The sequence below is a fragment of the Ambystoma mexicanum genome, chromosome 4p (genome assembly GCF_040938575.1).
Source record: "Ambystoma mexicanum isolate Mex_15411 chromosome 4p, UKY_AmexF1_1, whole genome shotgun sequence".
In the NCBI taxonomy this organism is placed as follows: domain Eukaryota; kingdom Metazoa; phylum Chordata; class Amphibia; order Caudata; family Ambystomatidae; genus Ambystoma; species Ambystoma mexicanum.
Genome location: NC_090927.1, coordinates 884,267,380 through 884,294,217, shown reverse-complemented (window position 1 = coordinate 884,294,217; position 26,838 = coordinate 884,267,380). Strand labels below are relative to the sequence as shown.

Genomic DNA, 26,838 nt, shown 5'->3' with positions numbered 1-26,838 from the left:
AGATTAAGAAATGGTACCACTGAATCGAGGTGGTTGTTGAGACTACAGATGGAATGTGTGAACTTTCTTGAAGTTATTAACCACTCGCACAAAACTTTGACTTCTAACCCCATGGGTGTGAAAAAAATGTTGCAATCGATGGATTGGATGAAATCTATGGAAACTGTGGGTGCATCTAAGATCTACAAGCTGCTATTTTATGAGGGGAAGAAATTGGATACGCCAGAAACATATCTGATTAAATTCCCAGACCCTGCAAGGAGAGCAGTATATCTATGATTTCGATTTAATCTTCTCCTGACAGGGGAAATATTAGAAATTAGATCACGAATACACCAGCAAATTTCCATTAATTTTTGCCATTGTAGAATGACTCCCGAGTCATTAAAACACCTATTGCTGGAGTGTGAAGTAATAGCTCCACAGCGGTTAGCGGCCTTTGGCAGATTTGTTCATGACCCTTCTGGGGTTTTCATTGAGACTCTTTGGTGGAACATGCTACATGGTAAACTAAATGCACTAAAACTGGCTGTGGTAAATTTCTTAACAGAAGTGTGTGGTTTGGTAACAACATGTAAAAATACTAATGATGATTTAGAATAGGATGCTTGTCAAATAATGGTGAAAGGACAATTGGAATCTATTTGATAAGCTATATGATGGGGAAGTTTCAGAATAATGGTCGAGAAGGGACAAAGGGACAAGTATAATTTATTTAATTCTTTGAATGCAAAATATGCTATTAGTCTTGTTTGTTCTTTTTATCTTTCTTTTTGTAATTTTAAGCATTTTTGATTTCATATGATTCTGTATTTTAATGTAAAAATGTTAAAACATGTGACGTTTTAGTTCTTTTTGTAAAGGTTTATTGTGTATAAACCAAATACAATAAAACAAAAATAAAAATGAATAAGAAGAGAGCTTCTAATGCGTCAATTTCAAATCCTCTTGATTTCAGGAGTCACACAGTACTGCGGTTCTTTTTAGCTGGGAATGAATGAGACGCTTTCGGATAGCTCGTATGGCGTTGCAGATCTGGGACTGCAGTACGTTGAGTTAAGAAAAAAGGAAATCTCTCGGAGACTGGAAACTGTTCTAAATTATCTAGATTTTCTACCTCATAGACATCGGGTGTGCTGCAAGCCGCCACTGCAGGGCACACCCCCGAGCCGACAGGCTGTAGAAATGAAGTTTAAACTACACATAGGGAAGCTATGAAGTGTTGAATTAGAGGAGTAGCAACGCACTGGAGCTCCTTTCTCACTTCCTGAAAAGCTGCTCCTGGCAACCGGGGTGGAGCCTCCATTGCCACAGCATTCTCTGCTGCTAAACTGCCACACTGGAGACAAACTGCCACCTTGGAAGTAAAAATGGCTTCCCAGGGTGACTGAATTGTGACAGTATGCCCCCTCCCAAGGACAGGTGCCCCCGGTTTGTTTGGATGACGGTGATGAAATCGCCTGACCAAAGCAGGGGCATGCACTGCAGATGCAGGCTACCAAGAACGCTCCGCAGGTGAATAACCCCGCCCATCCACCAAATACTGGATGTGCCCATAATGAAATTGGGAGTCACAAATACCCGCTACTTCAAATTCTGGACCAGAAGTAGTCACAATCGGGGGAGGATGAGCCATCTGTCGCCAATGGAATTTATCTTCCATATCTGTCTTCAATTGTGAAATATGAAAAACCAGATGAAACCTAGACCATGTACGGGGCAATCTTAAATGGTAGGCAGCAGTGCCCACCTTCTGAGTTACAGTAAATGACCCAAAAAATGTAGGAGACAGCTTTGATGGAACCAAATGTCTGGCCAAAAATTTGGAGGCCAACCATACTTTGTCTCCAGGAACATAATCTGAAGCGACCGTCCGTCGGCGATCAGCAAATCTTTTAATACGGGACTGGGCTTCCTGTAGAGATGAATGTGCTATACGCTGGGTCTCTTGAATCTCTAGAAGCAAAGTTTCCCCATCTGAAAATTTGAATGATGAGGCTAGACCCACGGGAATACAGATAGGATGAATCGCATAGGAACTAAAAAATGGGCTGATGCCTAGTGATGTATGGTACGCATTGTTATATGCAAATTCTGCCAAAGGAAGGAGTTTGCTCCAGTTGTCTTGAGAAGCAGGGATGTAGCATTGGAGATATCCTTCCAGAGTCTGATTCAAATTCTCAGTCTGACCATTGGTCTGTGGGTGATACCCCGAGCTCAAGGCTCTCTTGATATAGTGGATCTAACAGACTTGTTGCCAGTACTTAGAAGTGTACTGTGGACCTCAATCAGAAACAATAGACTCAGGGAAATTGTGGACAGAAAAGATATTTTTTACAAAAATCCTCACCATTTGTGCAGCCGTAGGGATTTTAGGAAGAGCCACGAAATGAGCCATCTTCGTAAAATAGTCAATAGAGACCATGATAGCAGTACAACCGTTAGAGATGGGTAAGTCTACAATAAAGTCGGTAGAGATGATCTGCCAAGGACTGTCAGGAATAGGCATTTGTGCGAGAAGTCCGTTTGGAGCCATTCGTGGGGTCTTTGTCTGTAAACGTATGTCGAAAGCTGAAACATATTCCTTTACATCAAGGGAAAATCTCGGCCACCAGAAGTGTCTTTGTACTAATTCGATGGTATTTGCAATCCTTCAATGAACAGCTATTACTGAATCTTGACGGAGTTGCATCGTCATCCGTTGTAGTTCTGGTGTGGGGATAAAGAGCATTTATATCCACAACCCTCTGAAAGAGATAACTCTAATTCTTTAAATCTTTAAGGAACCTTCTTTTGTAAATGAAGAGTAGCTTTAGCCACAGACTGTAAAAAGTTGGAAATCTCCAGTATAATTCGAGCCTTGGGAAAAAGAGGTTCTGACTTAAACTGTGAAGGTTCACCGGTATCTCTTCTGGACAAAGCATCAGCCTTGAGATTGATGTTCCCTGGGATAAACGTAAAATCGATATCATAAGGGGAACAAAAATGTGCCCAGTGAGCTTGCCTGCTATTTCGAGTCTGGGCATACTATAATGCTCGGAGGTTGTGATGATCTGTGCGTACTTCGACTGCATAAGATGCTCCCGGAAGTAAATACCTCCATTCTTCAAATGCTCATTTGATAGCAAGTAATTCCTTCTCTAACATGGTATAGTTCAATCAGAAGGTGCTAGTGTCTTGGAAAGATACGCCACATGGCATTCTATCCCTTGCTCATTTTCTTGCAAAGGTACAGCTCCCAAAGCTTGATGGGAGGCATCGGACTTGACAATAAATCTTTTTGTTTGATCTTGGGAAAGGAGGATTGGACCGGAGACAAACCGTTTCTTAAGGATCTCAAAAGCCTGTTGTGCCTGAGGAAGACCAATCAAAAGTCACTCCTTTCTTTAATAAGGCGGTAATGGGAAGAATGATATCTGAAAAGTTTGGAATAAAACGTCAATAAAAATTGGCGAATCCCAGAAATCGTTGGATCTCTTTTATGCTCTTAGGAGATGACCAGTCTAAGACCGGAGAAACTTTACTAGGGTCCATTGAGGTTCCTCTCTCTGACAGGATGTATCCCAGATACGTCACCTCCTTTTGATGGAATTGACACTAATCCAATTTACAGAATAAATGATTTGTTTGGAGGCGCCTCAGTACCTCTCGAACGTGCACTAGATGTTCAGTGTGAGATCAAGAAAATACCAAGATATCATCTAGATACACTATCACTGAGTGCTATAGGAGATCTGAAAAAAGATGATCCATAAACCGCTGAAATACAGTAGGGGCGTTAGATAGTCTGAAGGGCATCACCCTGTATGCATAATGACCAAAAGGCGTGCGGAATGCCGTCTTCCAATCATCACCCGGTTTGATTTTAATAAGGTAATAAGCCCCATGTAAATCCAGCTTAGTAAAAACTGTGGCCCCTTTTACCGCTTCCAAAATGTCGGGAATTAAGGGCATGGGATATCTGTCGGGAATGGTAATCTTATTCAATCCCCTAAAATCAATACAGGGCCGTAATTCCTATGTGCCTTTTTTGGGGATGAAAAATAAAGAGGCCCCTGCCGGCGATGTTGATTCAGTAACGAGTCCATTATGCAAATAGTTTTGCAGGTAATTTCGTAGAATTTCTTTTTCCTTTGCTGAAAGAATATTCATCTGACCAAATGGAAGTGGGATGTCCGGAATAAGTTCTAAAGCAAAGGCATCCTGTCTGTTAGGAGGTAATTCAGAATATTCTTTATTCAACAAAAAAAACCTTTCAATTCTTGATATTGTTCCGGTTTTCCTGAACCTGAGTAAGAACTGTGGTTCTGGTTTCTGAATCCCAGCATGCCTGGGAATTCTGACTGGAGGAATGAAATCCCACTGCTCCCTGAGTGAGGCAATGACTTACATAATATTCAGATCATAAAAAGAAGGTTCCAGCTGTCCAATTAATATAAGGGCTATGGACTCTGGACCATGGTAATCCCAAAATAATTGGATAGTGGGCTGTACGGATGATGTCCAGGATAAAGCTTCCTCATGAGACTGGATGTTAACATGGAGAGGTACTGTCTGTTCTCGGATAGGTCCCGAAGTTAAAGGACTACCATCCACAGATTCTACGGGGATGGCCATAGCTTTATTTGATCTTGGCACTCCATGTTTAGCTGCCCAAATATCATCAATAAAGTTCCACGCAGTGCCACTGTCCACCAAGGCTGGGACTTGAACCAATTGAAGGGTATTCCATGTGATGTTTAGCAATATGACTACCATGGGGGACTCTGTCCCTTCTGTAACTTCTGATGAAACAAATAAGGTGGAGAAACCGCTCACTGATTTCGTGACCGAAGTTCCTCTAGCAGACGGGTTCGGGCGTTTCATTGTTTCATAAAAGGTGCTATGGGAAAGTTCTGCACTGCATGCTCTCTAGATCCACATTACATGCATAGTCCTTTAGTGCGGCATTGTTTACACTCTTTAGACACTGGGTGTGCTGCAAGCCACCACTGCAGGGCACACCGCCGAGCTGACAGGCTGTAGAAATTAAGTTGAAACTACACATAGGGAAGCGATGAAGCATTGAATTAGAGGACTAGCAACACACTGGAGCTCCGTTCTCACTTCCTGAAAAGCTGCCCCTGGCAACCGGGGCGGAGCCTGCATTGCCACAGCATTCTAGGCTGCTAGACTGCCACACTGGAGACAAACCTCCATCTTGGAAGTAAAAATGGCTTCCCAGTGTGACTGAATTGTGACAATAGCTCATATTTGACAGGACTGATGTGTATGGGCTGAATGTCTCCATAGCTGTCTTGTATAGCAATAGTTAGGATCTTGCTTTCTTTTATTCCCAAGCAGAGAAACCAACCCCAGGAGGAGTTAGAGTAGGTGGTGTTAGAGTAGCCACAGAGGGACATAGGCCTGGTGAAGGGTCCAACCACCTCACTTCCTGTTAGCATTCTCTTCCGTTGCCTATCTCCTCCATTCCCTGCAGGCAAGGCACTCTGTACGCAATGGAATAAGGCACAAGGCACTTCTTACAACAATGGGGAATTGACTGCTTATGGTAATCTTGCTTTTGACCAATCCCAAGTGACATTTCACATCGAAAGTAGTGGCAAACACCCTCATTCTTTGATTGATCTTTGGACATCAGGAAGAAGGAGAATACAAGTTTGGACCACTATTGAGAGTGAAGTAGATTGCAGAGTCCTCTGCCATGGAGGTAAAGAAAGAAGCCATTTGATACAGAAGCGGTATCTGCCCCCTAACCATCCCTGTGGAGCAGGACTCAAATGCTACCTGCAATGAAACCAGGATCCTGTCAAAAGAGGTGAAGGAAACCCTGTAGGTGTCAGCCAATCTCCTAGGAGTGCATTGAAAGCACTCACCTTGTCCTTTGACTCCTTGAGTGGGACTTACAACAACCAAGAAGTCCAGAAACATCTCAAATCCTCTTTCAATACTTTTAACCTTTGTAGATCCACAATGACAGTGTTCAACACCTTTCGAGCTGAGCAGTTACTGCTTTTCCCATGCCAAGTACTTTGAGCTGCTTACATGCACCTTCAAGCCTTTTGACTCTGTCTCACACCAAGGGAGATCATCACTTCCTTCACTTCAGCACCAGCTCATCACTGTGGAAAGTCTCATTATCGCTTGAATTTAAGCATCACATTAGTCTAACAGAACCTTGACAAAGGCCCAACTCAACTGCCAAACCAAATCTCAGAAAGCTATCATGTCGCTCACGAATGACACCCAGCAGAAGCATTGGTTCAACCCAACTAGCGCATTGTCTCAAAGTGGTTAGAACCCATAAAACTGCACCGCCTCGATTACTGACTCGATCCACATGCAGCCTTATCTCAGTGCCAACTCACCAATGGATTAATGCAATTTGACCAATCTGGACTCCTCGACACTGTCAAGTACTTAGACTAGGATATACGGTAATGTGAATAGGCCCTGTCCTCTTCTCTGCGTATTTCTTATAAGACATTTTCTTGAACACTGATACTGTGCCAATTGAGTGTCTGAACACCCCTTCTCATCTAACTACAGTGCTACTGTACAATGATTTGCACTTTTCTGTGTTTCTTTACAGGGCTGGGTTTGCACTTGTGTTTTAGTTAGATACGTGACTTTCCCCTGAGCTATCTGGCACTTGGTGTCCTTGATAGTGAGGTTAGCCATTTTCAAGGCCTGCAACACCTTATCCAGATGTGTCAAATGCTCTTCCCAGGTGGAACTGTAGACGGCAAAGTCGTCTAAGTAAGCCACACAAAAGGCTTCCAGCCAAATGAGCACATGATTGACCAACCTCTGGAAAGTGGCAGGGGCATTCTTCAACCCAAAAGGCATGACCCTAAACTGGTAGAGTCCCTCTAGTGTTGAGAACACTGTCTTTTCCTTGGCATGGTCCGTCAGAGCTATTTGCCAATAGCCTGAGGTAAGGTCAAAGGTGCTCACAAATTTGGCAGCACCTATGGTGTCCACAAGCTCATCAGCCCTGGGCAATGGGTGCACGTCAGTTTTGGTGACGGCATTGACTCCTCGGTAGTCCACACAGAACCTCCAATCCTTGGTACCTGCCTGGGAACTTGCCTTTGTTCTTCCCACTGGAGTCCTTAGGGGACACCTGGTGGGAGACGCACTTGTCAGCCAACCTGGCCAGCTGAAAGTGATCCAAAATTTTCTGGTCAGCAACATACTGACGCAGCTCTGGTGAACAGGCTTCAGAAAAATGCTCAAAAAACAAAAGGTGAGACAATTCAACAAATGTTTTCTCTTTGTAACCATCAATCCACCCCATCATGTTCATGTGCGCAGCACTCACCCAGTCGATCCAAGACACATTCTCTCATTTCTTAAATTCCCTGAACCTTTTACGGTTTGGGTCAGTGTTTTGCCAAACTTGGCAATTATAGCAGATTTCATGCACTCATACTGACCCCTTTCTTCCACACTCATTTTCAGAATACAGTCATATCCAGTTTGAGGCACTCTGCTTAACAAACACTTAGCCCAATCTCTCTTATCAACATCATGAATTGCACAAGCCATCTCAAACGCTTCATTCAATTGGAGGATATCAGAACCCTCCGCATACACACTAACCGAATCTTTCATAAACTTGGATGCTGGGGACCTGACACTCTTTGAGTTCAAGATCCCTATTTTTCAGTTCAAGATGTCGATTCTTGAGCTCCACTTGTTGTGCCAACTCCTCTTTCTTAAGTTCAGCATCTATTTCCAATTTATGATATTCAAAGGCCAATTTCATCCTTAATAACTCAAGCTTTAAGGAATTGCTGGGGTGCAGAACAGAGGCAGCAGGAATGGCAGCATTCCCAGAAACAGATTCGGTGACAACCCCGGGGTAGAGTCCTCATTGGTCGCATCCCCCCCTTCAAGAGCTTCACAATCAGTCTGGTAGTCCATCAGGGCAGCTATCAGCTCTGCCCTAGACTTACCCACAAAGTCTAACTCCCTGGCTTTAAAAGCACTCTGGAGAGCCTCTAAGCTCATCTGAGTCAATTTACCATTTGCAATAGATTCCATTGCTTGTAATGCAGTTATCTTGTACACAACTAAACCTTAATTTAACAAATTGCAGATATCCTTCGTAAGTGGCACGGTTATACACTGATTCTTAAAACCATATGCATCCCACCGCTGCCACCAGTGCAAAGACGCTGGAAGGGGGTGTCTGTACTTCTGCTCTCTATATGGTAGAGGAGAGGCACAGAGGACCCCAGCCAAGATTCTCTATTATTGGTATCGTGGTTTAGCAATCAAGGCATAGCTTCTCAGGAGGTGATGCAGGCTGGTTCTTAAGTACAGTGTAGTCCCCAAGCCCTCACAAAGGAATGCCCACACCCTGTATCGGTTAAAACGCAGTCTTTATATAATTAATATTCAAAGTTATATACAATATCACGTTAACGCACTCTGTGCTCGGAAAATGAACAATGGTAAATGTATAGAGTTCTAAAGTGGTACCACAACGATTATTAGATCTCATTAAAGTGCATCAACTATAGGGTCAAAATGTCACACAGATCAATAAAGAGGAAACCAGCAGTACAGAGAGGAAGGAAAGCAAGATGGTTGAACAATTGGCAGAATACTGGTCACTACCGTTAAACACAGCTCTGTGTGGAGATCCCCCACCTGGGCAACCTGTAGAATAAAGATACAAGCCAAGTTAATATTTTGTTCACACTAGACTTCCCAATAGTTCTGCAACCCCAAAGTACCTGGCGTTGTAGCGTTACTCTGTGGGGAATCAACGGCCCTTCTTGAGTGCCCTCCCTTTAAGGTAGGAGTCACAGGTCGTTGAAAGTCCGACGGAGAACAGGGTGAGCTACGACGGTGAAGTGGCAGCATAATTCCTAGCAGTGCTGTTGACAGGGAAGCGTAAACGTCCTGCAAGGAAGAGGCGTGCGGGGCACCTCGGTGTTGATAGTTCTGGACCGCAAAGAGTTTGAAGAACTGTGGCCCAGCAAGGGTGTCGAGTCGTCAGCGTCTCTGTGGTCTTTGGGTGGCGGGAAAGCCACCGGTGGATGCTCCTGGGCACGTCGACGGTCAGGCCTTCTCCAGCAGGATACAGCAGCGACGATGCAGATGAGAGCATCCTTGGATTCGAAAGTTCTTAGGCAAATGGGAGCAAAGCGGCTCCAGTCAGCGACGGCGGTTGTCGACTGTGGCAGACAACAGTCCGGGCGCTTCTCTTTGTGATTCCGCGGTGGTCCCCATCTCGGGTCGGCAGCCTGTTGAAGGTCTGTCTACCAGGGAGCTTTGGCAAAGATCAGCTGGTGCACGATGGTCCCTGGTAGCTCAGGAAGAGGGCGCCTTACCAGGTCCTCTCTGGGTCAGTCCTTGGGGACACAGCAGCTTTCAGATTGTGAAGGAGAGCAACAGCAATTCTTCTCTTCAAGCAGGGCTTCAAGGTCAAGCATCAGTTTTACTCCAGTTTAACTTCGTAGTTTGGACTTCAGCTCCGCACACTTCTGAACACGATTCCTAGCAGTGAGAGGTCCCCAGATATACTGTTGATCTCCCATTCATTCCGCTGGGTCACACTTAAGCATCAATCACTACGAAGGGCATTCATGCAGGCAGGCAACCAATCAGGTGCATAGTGCATTCAGGCCATTTACTTCTCTCGAGACACTCACAACAAGTTATGTGTTTTTGTACTGAGCCATTCAACACTCCACATTCCATTCATACCGGTTTCGGACCGGGCTGTCTCAGTCATTGTGTCAAACACCAGATACTAGACACCCACAACACAGAATGCATATTTGTCACACATTCTATTCACCCAGGTCCCACCCGGAAGGCGTACCCACAACATACGGTCATTGAGAAGGCTCCAGCCAGTCTGGTCAGCACTTCCCCACACTACCATATATGGAACTTCCACCCAACAGCCAGTCAGGGGGAACGGACAGAGTCAGGGCTTCCCAGGACTTCGGGAAGATCAAGGTAGCAGGCGATGGAAGGCAAGAGGCACAGGGTTGTACCCCCTACCCATGGGTGCCATAAGGGTATCCCATGGGTCTGTTCAACAAAACCAAAAGAGAGAGCTGCACCGCCAGGAGTCCCACATGAACTCCTGCTTGGAAAACACAACATAACACACAATAAAAAGCAGTAAAGGACAAGGATTCGGAGGCCCTGTCCCTCCGATGCATCTCCAGCATCACAATGGGCATTGCCTTTTTCAAAGAAAACATGAACCTGTCATGCCTCTGACCTTATACACAACACCTTTATCCTAAGGACATCCATACATTTTGTCAATTAAGTATTTGAACAGATAGCATTATTGTTGAGCATGAAGCACACGTTTTCTTCTTCTTATCACCCGCAAGCGATCAGGAAATGTGAGAGACTCAACAGCCTCCTTAAAGAAAGGATTGCCAAGCTCAAGTTGACACTGAAGAAGGGATGGCTATATTGCCTGTCCTTAGCTTTGCATGCCCTAAGGAATCAGCCTGGTTCAGACCATCACCTCACACCCCACAAACTAGTGACAGGAAGGAGAATGAGAATGCCTTTAACTCCTCCATTGAGGAGTAGAAGTGATGCCCAGAGTACAGCAAAAATGTTAGGAAATGAATTACGTGATTATTTGACATGTATGACCGCTAGTATCTATCTCATTTCAGATAAACTCAAGCGGCAGGGGGGTCAATCTAGAACACAGATGAAAGCCTTTCAGGAACTGGATCTTCTGAACTTTAATCAGCACCGAGACTCTTTGCTAGTGATACTGTGTTGATTAAAAACTTCACTAGGAAGTGGCATGGGCCAAGATTTGATGGCCCGTTTGTTGTAGAGAACATTACTTCCTCAGCAGTAAAAGTTCAAGGCAGACAAGCGTGAATTCACCACAGCGATGTCAAGCTCTACACCGGCAAGGCCACAACACCCACAGCCATTGATCCAGAAGCAAGACAAGAAGAAGAATGTCAGCGTGTGCAGACTTGATAGATGACAAATAAGAAGGACGATAAGACAACAAACTGACTAATAAATGCAGATATGCATTTGGACTGTGGCTCCCCTTGGACACTCCTTATAGATATTATGGCAGGTGTGCAAACTCCTTTGCTTGAGCCACAGGAATCCTGAAAATTAACTTTAGAGAAATGATGATATATCCCGATTATGCCTAAACGACATCACTTGGTTAAGAATTGGAAACGTGAACAGTTCCCCGATTTGTTTCTTACTGAATATTTCTTTGGCTGAATTTATGGTTCTCCAAGAAAGTGATATGAATTGTATTGTTCTTGCTATTTTTGTGTTTATTCTTCAAGCTTATACGGCCCTTGTTAGAAGAGGTGTGGACATCCACACTTTTGTGCAGGATCCTAAGAATGGCCTTGTTATTAGGAGGCTGCTTATAGCAATAGTAGAGGAATTACTGCAGCTGCCAAATCTATTACAGTTACCTGAGTAAAGTGTTTTTCTTTCTTTAAATTGCAGTAAAGATGAGAAATGTTGAAGATAACACAATTTAAGAGAATGAGCAAGCTCAGGAAATTCCAGAGTGGCATATATGGTGGGGATTATTATGTTGGTTCACGATATACATATGCACGGTTATGCTTAGTTTTTTTTTGTTTCTCATGATTCACGTTTTTTATACTTTTGATCCAAAGAAGGCAGAATCTCTAGAGAAAGTTTAGAACATGATGCCCAATGTCTTGTTCATCTTGCAGCATGCACAACCAGAGAACAGTTTCAAGGAAGGTCAGCCGCTTTGCGGCAGGGAGCAAGATGGTTGTTCGCATTTCAGGATGTTTATATCAAGACTACACAGATAGAAAAAGAACCTGCATGGAAAAGCGAAAAGCTCATCTACCGGGCGGCAGGACAAAAAGAGGTAGTCATTAAAGAAATGGAGAAACTGAACTGTCCTGGTAAGTCAGGGATACTTTTGATGCCTGGATGCTCGGAACAATCTCAGCTGCTAATCTATGGACAAGTAAAATCCAAGAAGGATTGGGAAGAATGGATGATGTCCTGCCCAGCTCACTTTCTAAAGAATGAATATATACGAGAAGTACAGAAAGTGGATAATGAATGTTCAAAGTCGTGTACCATGTATGCCAAATTACTAACATGGGTCGACAATGAATCCGGTCCAATATTTGTGATCCCATTGACAAATGCAACGTTATGCTTTAGCAGAGAAGGAAAGTATCAAGTGGGAAAGAACAGAGCCTGCAACACTACAGTTGATGTTACTAAAATGGAAGCAGGAACAGAGGTTCTGATGGACCACTATTGGGTTTGTGGGCCCAGAGCCTACATGAAGCTGCCCAAAAACTGGGGAGAGATTTGTTCCATAGTGCTTATTCATGTTCCAGCATTAGTGATTCCGAGGAGTGACCTGAACATTGGAGAGTTTCCAAAAGCAGATGCCCATTTGAGGAGATCACTTGAGATCTCAAATGAGGAAGGAGGGAGATTATTTCTCAACTAAAGCGAAAGAAGACTTTGATGCTATTCCATACAAGCACAGGTTGTTCAGCCATACTTCAGCCATATTTGCAACTATCTTTATGCCCGGGATCCAGACAATGACAAATGTCTGCAGACAATCAACACTACCATAAAGGGATTCAATGCGATCAAGGAAGAATAAAAGGCCATAAGATTGATGACCCTCCAGAACAGATATGTCCTTGATATGATCACCGCAATGGATCGAGGAGTTTGTGCCAAAATCAGAGAATCATGTTGCATATTCATGCCTTCTCAAGATGACGAGAATGGGACCTTGATAGCGACCATAATGTTCCTGACGAAACTGCACAATGAGATGGAAGATGAGACAGAAGATATTGCAGATGACAGTTGCATTGCGTCTGTTTTCTCGTGGGTTCCACAATGGATCGCAAATATCTTCAAGTTCCTGGGAGCAGTATTGGTGATGATAATGTTTGGATTTTGTGTGATAAGGATAATAATTACACAGTGCAAGAAGGCAGTAGGAATGAAGATCATGATTGATCAATGTTGAGTCAGGGTTTGGATCCAAGGATTTGACAGATGAAGAGATCAGAAAATATATAGAGGCCAGCAGGAAGTATGTGGGAAGATGGGTCTACTGTAATCCGAATTGACAGTGCAGTTACATGACGTGGAGCATTGATGAAGATGTGAAATCAGCAGGATCCCAGAAGGGAGTAGTAAAGATCTGGATCCGAAGAAGCACTTCTTCAAGAGAAGGTCCCAGTTTGTGGAGAATGGTGAAGGAGTAGTTGATGAATTACTGTAAAGTAATTTACTTCGTTTAAACAGCTGACAGGCTTTTGTGATATCCAGGTATGGGGAATTGTTCAAAGAAATGAATCATGTAAAAAGATCTGTTTTCGTTGTAGCAGTAGGATTGTTCTGATCATAGCTCATTCTTAGGGCCTACTATTTTTCAGCACCCCACAGGTCATTCATCGTGGTAACGTTTCAATTGTCTCCCTCTCCAGATGCTGCATTCCAACAGTACCTTTAAAGTCCCAACTTAGGTTTGAGTCCAAGTCTGATGTTGCTTACTAGTCCAGCAAGTGAACAGGTGTTTCTGCAGAATGAAATGACAAGCATGTTAGATTTCCCATGGGGTGGGAGAAACTGGGAGAGAAACACAGAGATATTGAGAGAAACAGACAGACAGACTGATGCATGTGGCTTTGGGACTATGGCCCATACATGCTTTGACGGATGGAGCAGTGCAGGTTGTTGAACCCCAGTTTGCTTAGAATATTATGAGTGTGACTGCAGTAGAAACTGCCACTGTTCGTCTTCAGCGATTCTCTGGAGTCAAAACCCTGCAACAGTCAGTATGGTAATTCAGAATCGACTGTTTAGGTCAAGAAACAAGCCATTAGGCCTTGTCATGTTAACGCTGTTACTGACGATTTTAAGATCTGGCCCTATTATGGGTTGGGCAAAATGTTTGGAGTTTTATCTTCAGCTTTTTGCTGCTGGTAAAAATCCTGCTTTACGGACGTTTTTCGGTGCTTATTGTGCCAGTGCTAGTAGCTCCATCCAACCCCTTCGGGTCCAATGGGGAATGAGAACTTACCACCTTACTGCTACTCAGGATCTGGCGCAAATTGCCTTGTACCGGGTAGCGGTAACGCTATTTGTGCTGGCAGTATGCCAGCGGTATTACCACCATGATACCGCCAAGTCTCTGATAGAGCCCATTGACATGCAAATTACAATAAGAAGTGGGCATTGATGTACTATCTTTTTCAGAAAATGAACCAAACACAGCCTCATATTATCCTGAAAGTCATTATTTGGAGCAAACCAATAAATTAAAGTGCACAAAGCAGTGTGGCACTTATGCAAACATCATAATTGCGGGTATGAGTTCAGTAGTGCCAGAATGTTCATACTTTATGAGTGGGAAAGCAGTTACAGTATCAATGAGTGGGTGGAAGGATTGCAGTACAGTATAAATATGTGATTTTGTGCAAACAGCATTCATTCGGAGCTTGTGTTGTGTACAAATATGTTAATTGCTGTATTAAATATATCATTAACCAGTGCTTGTGTATGCAGTATCAAGCTGCTTTGTCATTTCTTAAAATTGATTTAATTGCAAACAATTGTCTTCCCTCTCCTCTTCAGGCCCCCAGTTTTATGTTATTTGTGAAAGTAACCCCTATGATTTGGGCTCCAGCAGTAATGATCCAGGCCCTAATTATGCCATTTCACTCATGGCGCAGGACATATTCATGATGATAAGTTGGGAATAAAAAGAGCTTGGTTGTCCCTAACCAGTAAGTACTATAACCAGTAGTGAGAGTAACCGTGCCTCACCTTGCACTGTAAGCAATGTGGCTCTCCCATTGTCCGGGAAACTTTACACAGTTTGCACTTGGCACACTCCACTATGCAAACTTTGCAAGGTGAAAGTGCTTTTAATATTCACATCTCACATCCCACGTGTTGCACGAATGTCGAAAATTGATGGTGTGTGTCCACTATGATGTAATACATGTAACTCTTTGATGGGTGGGACTGAACAACAAGAATTAACTGTATATTTGCACTACCACAGAGCCTGGACCGTAAAATGGATAACATGAGCTCAACACATTGCTTGACCGGCTGTTTCCACATCATGTAAATTGTCTAAACAACAGGCTACTGTGATATCCAGGGATGGGGCATTGTCTTCGTTAACACAGATGGGTGGGTTGATTGGTCCTTGGATTACTGATTAAGGCATCAAATTCCATTAAATTAACCTACAGTATGGTACTGGATCTAGATGACTGTGGTTGCTAAGCGACCTCATCAGTGGTGGCACCAGGAGGCCCTCTGTGCTGGTTTGAGTTAAAGAAGTACCGGTGAAGTGATGTGGGGATTACTGTTAAAATGCCCAATGTAATTGAAAGCTCATTTAATAGTCATAGAATGCTTATACTGGTGCATGAATTCTCCCAATCCTATTCTAGGTATTTGGTGTCCTTCATTGGATCCCGCTGTATCCAATATCAGGCATGGGGCTTTTCCAGGATGTGACACTGCTTTATCTACAATTAGGAGACACTGAGATAACACTTTCCGCTGATGGTGGAAACCCACCCTGTCCATAAGACATTTCACAGTAATAACCAATACCGCTGTCATACAGCTCTAAGCATCAACAGTTGTTTAAGAGCTTCTGCTGCAGCATACAGTACAATTACATTAATTTGGCAGTGGATCCTGTACTGCAGTACTGTCTTACATTCCGTAATGTGCCTGTAGTAAAATGGGTTATTAAATACATGAAGAATCTGTTGTATTTGCATGCTGTCGTGATATATGTGTTATTGATAATCAGGCAGTTTTTATGTTCTTATACTTGTAGTAATATTTGTAATGAGATGCAGGTCCATGGAGCCTGGATTGTGCTTTGTAAAACAACAGCAATTAATAAATGAAGCACTGCTGTCACACACACAGCTCACCCTGAGTTTGAGCTTGGGCACACCTTTGCAAGAAGACAATGCTTCGGGCCTATCAGGTTTAAACTTACAAAATGGAGGTTGAGCATTGGGAGGCTGGCTGCAATCATGATGCGGTCACATTAAATGCCTGTGGGAGGGGTGGTGCATGCTCAGACAGATGGCCAGTTTAGAGTGAGACATTTGCAAACATCACAGCTCTCTATGGTGCAGATGCTGTACAGTAGTTTTCTTTGTGGAATAGGCAGAGGTGCAGTATGTATGCATACAAATGCGAGTGGGCAGTGGGTGCTACCACAAAATATCAATTTCTTTACAGTAAACTGCCTAAACGAACTACAGTGATGTCATCAATCATATATGTGATGCCATCTTTGATGTCATGGGTGTTATTCTTAGCAGTGCATGGTGGTGGCACGAGTTATGGTTGCTTAGCTTACCATAACTCGTGTAGTTCAGGGGTTTTTCAGTTTTACTTGTAACCATAACATCCCTTTAACATCGTTTTTTCACTGAATTTGATAGGTTTTTAGTAGGGCAATTTAACCATAACATCCCTTTAACAAAGTTTTTTCACTGAATTTCATTGTTTTTTTATTACTGCAACTTAACCATAAAGTCCCCTTAACAATGTTTTTTCATTGAATTTCATCTATTTTTATTAGTGCAACTTAACCATAACATCCCCTTAACAAAGTTTTTTCATTGAATTTCATAGTTTTTTATGAGTCCAACTTAACCACAAAGTCCCTTTAACAATGTTTTTTCATTGAATTTCATAGGTGTTTAATAGTGCAACGTAACCATAACATCCCCTTAACAACATTTTTTTATTGAATTTCATAGATTTTTATTAGTGCAACTTAACCATAACGTCCCCTTAACAAAGTTTTTTCGTTGAATTTCATCGGTTTTTATTAGTGCAACTTAACCATAACGTCCCTTTAACAAAGTTTTTTCATTGAATTCATAGGTTTTTATTAGTCCAACTTAACCATAATGTCCCTTTAACAAAGTTTGTTCAGTGAATTTCATGGGTTTTTACCAGTGCATGCTACTTGCCTACAACTTACTAATTTCATACTTACCCAATATAGCAATATTTGTGTCCAATTTACAAAGTGTCACCTTAAAACCTTGCCATTTCCCCCTTCTAGAATAATTTTTAGCACTTCTATACACTTCTTGCAACAATTTCAACTAGTTTTGCATCAATAGACGTCTACGAACATCTGACTTCATTGTGGACCTTCCGGACAGTGCCACATGACCATACGCTGGCATGCTGCATGATGTACGTGTCCGAGAACCCCTCTGCACTTCACGATAAGATCCGCCCTTCACAGACAGTTCGGAACTGCATTGTCTACTGATCTAGGAACTTTCAACTTCAAAATTTCCCTTGCACAGCTCCAACACCTATTCCTACTCATCCATTAACAATCTAGTACACAGTACATACTTTTAGCAAAACTGCTATTTATCTTAAAATCAGCTAATGCCATCCCTCCTCCCAAAGAGACACCACCACTGCTGTAATCAAGGAGCATGAGAAACACTGCCCCCTACCTTAGAAATAACACACGCGCAACATTTTCCCCTGTCCACACCTGCCCCTCCATATTAGTGTTTGGTGCCTCTTCCCTCATTTTCCTCCCCACCTTTCATTCTAAGCTCTCCTGCCAAAAAAGAAATGCATCCAAAATCAATAAAAGAATTGTTCCTTTAGGAACCACCTTTCACAGTTAAAAAATAGCAAAAAAATGTATAGACTCCGTCTACTTTATATTTCTCAGTAAAGTACATAGACTCAATAAGATTTTCCAACATTTCTATTTGCATTTTGTGTTATGCTACTGGCAATATTGTGGTGTTTATCCCCTGTTGCAGGGATGGAACGGTGGATACCGGCCTGGGAGCCCAAGTTATCAGTCCAAGCGAAGCAAGGGTGTATAACGAGGTCTCTGGACCATTACCCCCCCATTCCAGTCCCTGTAATGTGGAAAGAAGGGCATTAGCACCTTAGGTTCCCAAAGTGGGAAACTGGGTGCTAAAAAAAGGATTTTTCTTCCTACACCGGGATTCCTGTGGCGTCCCAGTGTAGGAAGGAAAATCCTTTTCCAAGATGGCCACCATGGAAAGGGAAGGCAGGGTTTCCATACAGGGCCCCTCTTCGATTTCCATGACAGCCTGCAGAAGGCGAAAAGAGAACCCTATGACCATATTACCACAAGCAAATGTTTCTTCTCTTTCAAACCTATCCCAATTTCGAATAACTTTACCACAAGGCCAGTCCCAGGTGGACATGGCCACTTTAACCCCATGTGTTGTCCCTTGTGGTCATGGCCAGTAGCCTTATTGTCCGGATCATGACCATATTCCATGACCCAGACAATCTGGCCACTGCCCATGGCCACAGGCTACACCTCAGTCACCAAAGGTATATCACTATTTTTTGTACCTACATTATGACACTTGTCAAAAAAACAAAATCCATTCAGACTTTACGAAAACATTTATATCTAGATCTATAATCTTTTTGCAAACCTTTGTGTAGATTTGTCAAATGGCACCACATTTATAAGCCTTTACAATATTTTGGGACCCCCCTCTAATTTTGCCCCTCGTGACAAAATCCCACCAAACTTCACAAAAACATTTATATCTAGATCTATTTTCAGTTTGCCAAAATAAGTGTAGATTTGTCAAATTGCACCTCATTTATAAGCCTTTACATTATTTTGGGACCCCCCTCTAATTTTGATCCCCAGAGATTATTTGATAAGTTTGCAATGTTGTGTTTTATTAATATGTATTTACTGCAATATCCGCGGACACCGGTTGCTGTCCGCAAATCCAAGATGTTGGGCGGTTCCAAAAATTTGATGCATTTCACGCTTTTCACCATCCAATCAGTGGACGTGTCCGATGTCCGCGGCCATCATGTTGCCTTCAAAGCCAATCGGGGTCCTGTCCGCGGACCGAACAGGGAAGTGTGTCCGCAGAGCGGACATAGATATCACAAATCTTTTGGGACCTATTTTTTGGTTGTTTTAAAAGAAATTACTGGATAGATTTCCACCAAAATTACAAAAACACGTTTTCAGGACCAAGCCGCCACTCCTGCCACAAATTTGGTGAAAATCCGGCGTGAGAAAAGTTTTTCTCCATTCAGTCTATGGGAAAAATTGAAATTTTGGGACCCCCCTATAACTTTGCCCCCCCTGACCAATCGTTTCAGAGTGGGCCATATACTTTTATTTGCAAAGTTTGGTGAGGATTCGTCCAGGGGTAGGGAAGTTATAAGCCGCCCAAAAAGTGTTCTTCCTATGGGTTTAGCTTAATAAGGGCATGACTGCCTCCAAACCGTGTCTGGGTCCGGTTTCCCTGAATGGGGAATTACCGGGCCATTCCGAGATTGGAGGGCCCGGTAATTCCTCTTTCAGAGAACACCGGCCCGGACCTTCCCCATTCCCATTTGAGCCCTCATAGGGCTCAATGGGAATGAGTGAGGGAGCTAACAACTGGGCGATTACGACCGGCCCGTTGTTTGCTCCCTGGTTCCCTCGAGGGACCCGCTCTGGACGTCTGGTAAAACCAGACGTCTACATCGGGTCCCGCGAGGGAACCTCGTAATAGTGCAGAATGCGTTTAATGGCGCCGGCACCATTACCAGCGCCGTTAAACGCATTCCGCACAGGCCGGAATGAGGCCCATTCTCTTTTTGTGTTTTGACAGTTTTAAATGGAATTCAGGTTTCCTGGTAATCCACTCCCAAAATTTCTATTTTGTCTACTTCTAGACCAGGAGCCAGATTACATAAACTGTGCACCGGTGCAAGTGCAAAGTTTGCATGGTATTAGCACTAGGGCAAAGTTTGCCCTATTTTTAAAAACACTGTGACATATTAGAAAACTATTGCACCATGACAAGTGTAGTTTGGCAGGGTATGAGCACCAGAGCAAAAATTGCCCAGTGCAAAAAATATATATTTTCAATGTGTTTTTTACCAGGGCAAAGTTTGCCCTACTGCTAATACCATTCCGTATTAGCACTAGGACAAACTTTGCCCTGTTGCAATAATGCCGTGAAAATGTATCCTTTTTACCCAAGGGCAATTTTTGACAGTGTACTTATACCCTGCCAAACTGCACGTGTTTGTCACATATGCATTGGACATTATTTGCTATAGGCCTATCTTTGAATTATTTTAAGAATAAAGACCAAGTGCGGTGAAAAACCTACAAACTATTGGATGAATCTTCAGTTACATATAAACCAGTATTATCACAATAATACACAACGAATCAAGTGGATTTCCACACAGGTCCTTCCAGTTGTCTGGGATACATTACCGAGGCCAATATTTGGCTTACATATTGTATCACCACTGAAAGTGAGAGACCCCCGATACTGCTGGCGAATCACCCAACAGAGTCAATAAAGGTACATCCCAGGAGGGAATAAGACCAAGATCAAGTGAGAGTATGATTAAAGGCTTTATCTAAAATTAGGGCAAACAGAATTTACTCTGTTCACGCCGAGAGCGCTCTGCAGGAAACATGTTACAACTCATTTTTATACAGTTTTCATCACCCAAGAAAGGGGTGGCCTAAGGGGCACAGAGTCAGTCGAGATAGGACACTGAGAGGAGGCATCTATAGGTGCTATTGGGTCAGCGATAGCTGATTGGTCCACAAGCACGTGATGAGCTGACATGGTGCTTGGGGTCTGTAAGGATATTTGGCGTGTTACAGTACAGAGTACAGCAATACTGCACGAGTAGCACATTTTTTTTTTTTTTTTTTTTTTTTATTTTAGCAAACAGATTTTTTATTTGTTTACATCCCTAGATTAGCAACTGACATTTTCCACAGTTATAAAAGGCAAAAAAGGTGACAAACGGGGGTCTGTAAAACAACAGAATTTTGATAAATCACTTCAAATTAAAACCAGAGAATGTGTTCTCCGCAGCTATCCCTAACTTAACCACAGTTCTAGCAACACACTTATTGTCAACACATCTAAGCACTGTTCCAGAGCAGCTCTCCAGCAACTGTTCAGCACCAACGGGAAAAGGGGCAGTCATAGCTGGAAAAGCACCTTTGGAATTTGTCCAAACTCCAATTTTTTCCCAGCTTTGGTGTGGTTCAACTGGGTGGGAAGAGTGACTAGCATCTGACCTCATCTACTTACCAGAGGAGGAAAAAGATGGTGAAAAAGGAAGACCCTCAACAAATAGCACCTAGGAATTAAGGCTACTATTTCTGTTCCTTCTAAATATGGAAGTTCTGCAGGTGGCCACTCAAACAATACCTTAAAATAAACAATATAAAAACAATTCCGTATTTCTAAATTCCTCCAGTATTTTTGTATTGGTGTTTTGCAAGGCAATCCATGCTGCTTGACAACACCAAGAAAGTGGAAGGACATTACTTGTCATGTGTGGGTCCTTCACGGATAAAAAAAGGATAGGCTTAAAAGTCAAAAGAAGGTATACAGGATGACATGTGACTGAGGAACAAAGACAACCATACTAAAAATAGTCAATTCCTTGAACAGTTCTAGGTAAAACCAAAGCTTCCCTAAACTGTACAACACAGAACAAAGCTCATAAGCTAGTATGCTCCTCCAACAAGGAAGAAAAGACAATTCTTACTAGCAAGGGTTAAAAATGACAGTATAAAACTGAGACTGGCATACGTTTTTCTTAAAGAACTCCTCATAAGTTAAAATCCATGTAATTTCATCTGCTGCAGTATCAAATCGGGACTAGAATATTTAAAAGCAAAATAATGTACAGAATACATATTCTAAGAAAGGGAACGAATAAGTCCCATCTTTCAGAGCTTTTGAGTACGCAAAGAACAAATTTTACGTCTAAACAAAATACCCATCATGTTTTACCCCTTTTCTTGCTTTAAAATTCATTTAAAAAAAAAAAAAAAGAAAGGCAATGTAGGACGTCAAAACTAACAATTGACCTTTAAAAAACATTATTTCCTCCCTCACCAACGCTTTTCTTTTTTCATGTACATAAACATTTGAATTTTACTTTCCCCTCTGGGATTTCCTCATATTGGATTTGCCCTTTGAAGGTGGTGTGGACTCTTTGTCCACATCAGTATGTTTCTTCTCAGAACTTCCCACAGGTTTCTTGGCAGGTGCTGGCCTTGCTTTTTTGGCAGGAGTACTGGTGGACTTTGTAATCTTTGCTGGTGAAGGTGCTGGCTTTGCTTTCTTTGTAGGTGTTGGTGGAGCTTTCGGTGGTGCTTTCTGTGGAACCTTTTTTGGGGCACTTTTAATATTTCCTCGTGGTTTTGGGGGGCCCCTTTTCGGTTTGGGTTTGGTCACCTGCCGTTTCAGTGGGGAAGTAGGGTGGCCTCGCGAGGAAATCTTTTTCTGCATCCTTTTCTTACGAGGTGGTTCATCCTCCTCAGACTCTTCCTCGGACGAAGACTCTTCTTCCTCCGAAGACTCTGCTTCGGAATCTTCATCTTCCGATGATTCCTCTTCCTCCCTGCGCTTGTCTGGAAACAAGACATCTGGATTGGGGTAATAAGGAAAGCTGAGCATGTAGGTGCCACTGAAGCCTTTTCCAGAAATATGATCCAGCCAGCCATTCTTCTCACACTTCTGTAACGTCCTCTTTAGTAGGTGCACCTGAAAGCTTGAGTTTGTACCGGGGTGGTTTTCCAAAACATACTTCTTTATAGCAGTGGTGGAGCACGTCTTAGGCTCATTCATTGCAGTGATTGCAGACAATATTGCATCTTCCAATAAACTTCCACCCAGCAATGGTTTGTCTCCAGACCGCTTCAGCTGGAAGGTTCCAGAAGCTCCTTTGCCGGTGATCTGCTCTAGTTGACCCTTTTCTACAGCTCGCTGAATGGCATTCTTCAACATATGGGGCCTGGCATCAACATTAAGTTTAGGATAATACTGAGTTATGTATTTCTTGATCAAGCCGTAGGAGGCTTCCTTGGGCTCACAGATGCGGGTGAAAGCCAGAGGGAGGATATCTTCCAATTTAACATTTTGCTGCTCTGGTGTGGCTGATGTACCGCTCTTCTTTCGTCCTTTGGATTTCTTGGCTGTTTTTCCAGCATTTGCCACAACAACAAAGCTCCCAGAAGCCCCCTTTCCTTTGACCTGCCGGATCATTCCCCTTTGCAATTCTCTCTTCAGAGCTTACTTCAATAGAAATCCCCTCCTCTCAAGGTCAAGTGAGGGATATTTCTTGATAATATACTTTCGCATAGCCACCACAGAAGCACCGCTTTTATGGAAGCACGCCTTCAGAGCCTCTGTGAGGAGGGCGTCCATCTTTGGGCGCGAAGTTGAACTTATGCTCGTCACCTTTTGTGCTCTTGCCAGCTGATTAGCAGTGAGGGTAGCCCAAATTGGAATAGACTTCTTAACCTTCTTCTCTTTCTCTTTAGAAGAATCTTTCGCATCTTTTTTGGTGTCCTCGGAGGGCTTGCTTTCCTCCTTCTCCGCTGCATCAGCTTCAGGGTCCTTGGGCTGTTCTGTCTCGCTAGACGTTGCAGGAGGTGTCTCAGTCTCCTGCTCCTCTCCCGTAGAAGCAGATTCCTCCGAACTTACTTCAGCATCTTTTTTCTCCACTTCAGGTTCCACTTCTGGTTCTGGTTCAGCTTGGCGATTTTTGGGAGCAGTCTCCTTTTTGGAGTTGACAGCTCTGCGAATCGGCATGGTGCTGTCTCTAAAAGCTTTCGAATTGATTTCGAATCCCAATCGGTGATCTTCTTATCCCGCTTCTCATCGCTGTCACATGCATCCGCTAAGGAGATCTGCTCTTCTACCATTCTGGAAAATTCTGGAAACTCTTCTGGTAAAGGAATCTCAGCGCTTTCCTCTAACTGTGTGGCTGTGTCTTTTTGTAGAGCTGCCACTTTTAAATATTTTGGCATATCAGCTTCCACTTCAATGGGCTGATTTCCTGTTTCATTTTCATTTAAATTAAATATTATGCAATCCTCTTGATGGCAGCACACTGTCTCATTTGAATCATAAGGATACACAGAATGAATTTTAAATATTCCTTTGGGCTGAGAGTCCAGGTGTTCTGGCAACTCGCTCTTGGCATCTACATATTTTTCAGGAATATTCCCAATCACCATGTTATTTAAATCTGCCGTATAATGTGATTTTTGTATGGCCATTCCTAATGGGGAGTTTTCCTCTAAATGAATATCCTGACAACCTTTATTATTTACCATGATTTTTACAGATCCCTCACCAATGTCTACCAATGGAATGTATTCATAATCCAGGCCTTGCTGTTTTATGGATTCATTCAGGCATACAAATGCATCAGAGCCTTTCATCTGCTGTCCATTTTTGCATTTCAGTGTTATTGCAAACTGTTTTGTAAATGCAGGAACAATAGTATTTTTCCTCAATTGTAATTCGACTGCATAAGGAACTAGTTGTGCACAATGATAAGCCCTTCTTTTGTCTTCAAATTCAGGTGCCGGACCACCTAGGCGTGACCATATTTTTTGATTAAGGAAATCTAACACCATACACATTCTGTGCATGATGTCATTGCCCATGTAAAATTCATTTTGTGCTCCACTCACTATCCATACATTATGGTAAATTATTTTCTGCCCAATGCTAATTTTAAGCATGCATCTGCCTGCAATTCGGTTTTCAAAGTCTGGACTGTCCAACCCAGAAACATATTGGTTTTTAATCCTAAATTTCGGGATTTCTTCCCTCTCCATAATTTTTTGCAACAATTTCTCATTAATGAAACTCCTTTCATGTTCAAGCGCTAAAGTGGCTTTTATTGTTTTAAGATAATCATTTATACCAACGTGAACCCATGGTTGCTCATCTTCCATGTGTATTTCTGCCAGAGTGGTAATGTGTTTTTCTGAATCTGTTTTAGGAACAATATTCTGTTTGCATGTATTCTCTTTTAAGTAAAAACGTAATGTGTGCTCATCTATAGCAGTCTGCCAATCTTTCCTAGGGTCCAAGTATATTTGTACAGGTAGTTTTTCATTGTCGCTCTGATCTTTGTCTTGACACATTAATATAACAGTGACACTAGGTATGCAGCTATTCTGGAGATATACCTCCACAGCATCATTTGTTTTGGCAACGGTGTGACATTCTTTTATATTGCTGTTTTGTGATTTTAGTTTCTTAGGCCTCAATGGTTTTTTGGTTAAGGACCACAGCACTCCATTCACCCCATCTATGAGAGGAGACAATCTTTTCAGGCAATCTGTCCCCATCAGAAATGGAATTTCACAAATAGATGTGATCAATACCTCTTGTTTCATTCTGTGCTTTCCTATTTTTATGTCAACCTCAGTTACACCTATGATGGGCACCTCCTCCCCATTAAAGTTATGCACTGGGCCTTGATTTGCCTTCACTGTGATCTGACTCTGTGGAGGCCTCCCTTCATTGATACTCTTTACCAGCTCCTTGGACATAATTGTGGCCTGTGCGCCAGTGTCAATCAAAGCGAAGGTGTGGCATTTTTCTTCTACAGTGATGGGTGCATAATATCTGTCCTCAACTTCCTCTAATACACATAAGAAATGTGAATTCTTACTGATTTCAGGGCTCACCTTTCTCAGGTCTTTTTCACTTTTGGCTAAGCACATTGGTAAATGAAAAGACATTTTTCCCTCCTTTTTACCCATTTCTGTGCAAGATATTTTATTCATTTCTCCATGATCAGAAGTTTTTTGGAGTGTGGCCACTGTTCGCCCATCCATCTGGGTAACATCAGAGACCACATTACAACCTTCCAACTGAACATGTGTAACAACATCATTCAGCAATTTGTCATTTTTTAATTCTGTGCATTTGTGATCATTTAGTGTAATACCAGCCCTTGCAGCCTCTTCAAGAATATGTGGCTCAAAGAATTCTTCAGGTGATTGACTTGTACCCTCCTTGTGAGTATTTCCTTTTTCTGTCTGTGTTTGGTCATTGTTTTGCTTGCCCAGGGAAGGAGCTATGGCATCCCCACTTACTCCCTGTTCACTGGTATTCCCCATGCATGAGTCATTTTTCTTAAATCTGTCCCTTTGTTCTTTTGGAATTCCTAATGTTTCTTTTTCATTTGTGCAAATCTTTACTGTTTTATTTAGCTCTAAGTTAAACCGTACCTCTTTTTTAGAAGTATTTGCACTTTCTATCACAATTTCATTTACTGGTACTTTCATTTTTAATCCATTAGTCACCTCAGAGTTGTCATGCAAAATTATATCAGAGCAATCTGTCATTTTGGCACTGCGATTATCATGAGTACTTAGTCACTTTTCGGAAGCCCCCCGGTCATTGCTATGGCCATCAGCCCCCTCTTTGGAAGGTTGTTTTTGCGCTGTATAGAGCTTTCCTATTTGCTCAGCTAACATTTTCACTTGGGCCTCAAGGCACTGGAACCTTTCCATCTCTCTAGGATCCTCTTTCTGTGGCCTAGGTCGATATTGGTTGTTTTCCCCCTGATTGGATCTATTCTGATACCTCTCAGGTGATTGACGTCGGTTGGGATGGTTTCTGAACTCTTGATTCATTTGTGGAGGGGAGCGGGTTGCACCCATCCTTTGATTATAGTCCCCTGGTGGGGAATCATTGTACTGGCGTGGATTGTAGTTCACGTTTTGCCTCATGTCCTGTCTCTCAGATTGTGGGTACTGGCCCCTATGTTGATTTCCATTATCATTAAATCGATCCACATATCGGGGCCTATCCTGATTACCATATATCATGGTGTTGGGATCAAACCTACTCTGTGTCCCCAATGACTGGTAGGGACCATCATTTCTTTGATCTTGATTTTGTCTCTGGTTATTGTTCATACCTGCCATATCAG

The 26,838-nt window shown here is 42.7% G+C and overlaps 1 protein-coding gene and 1 pseudogene across 1 annotated transcript; both read right to left on the bottom strand.

Annotated features, from left to right (window-relative positions):
- Positions 1-20,894: 20,894 nt before the first annotated feature.
- LOC138453520 (heterochromatin protein 1-binding protein 3 pseudogene) lies at positions 20,895-23,138 on the bottom strand (annotated as a pseudogene).
- A 27-nt stretch (positions 23,139-23,165) lies between these two features.
- On the bottom strand, positions 23,166-23,687 carry LOC138453521 (heterochromatin protein 1-binding protein 3-like). Its single transcript, XM_069606456.1, has one exon. The coding sequence runs from the start codon at positions 23,685-23,687 to the stop codon at positions 23,166-23,168; it is 522 nt and encodes a 173-aa protein (XP_069462557.1).
- Positions 23,688-26,838: the final 3,151 nt, after the last annotated feature.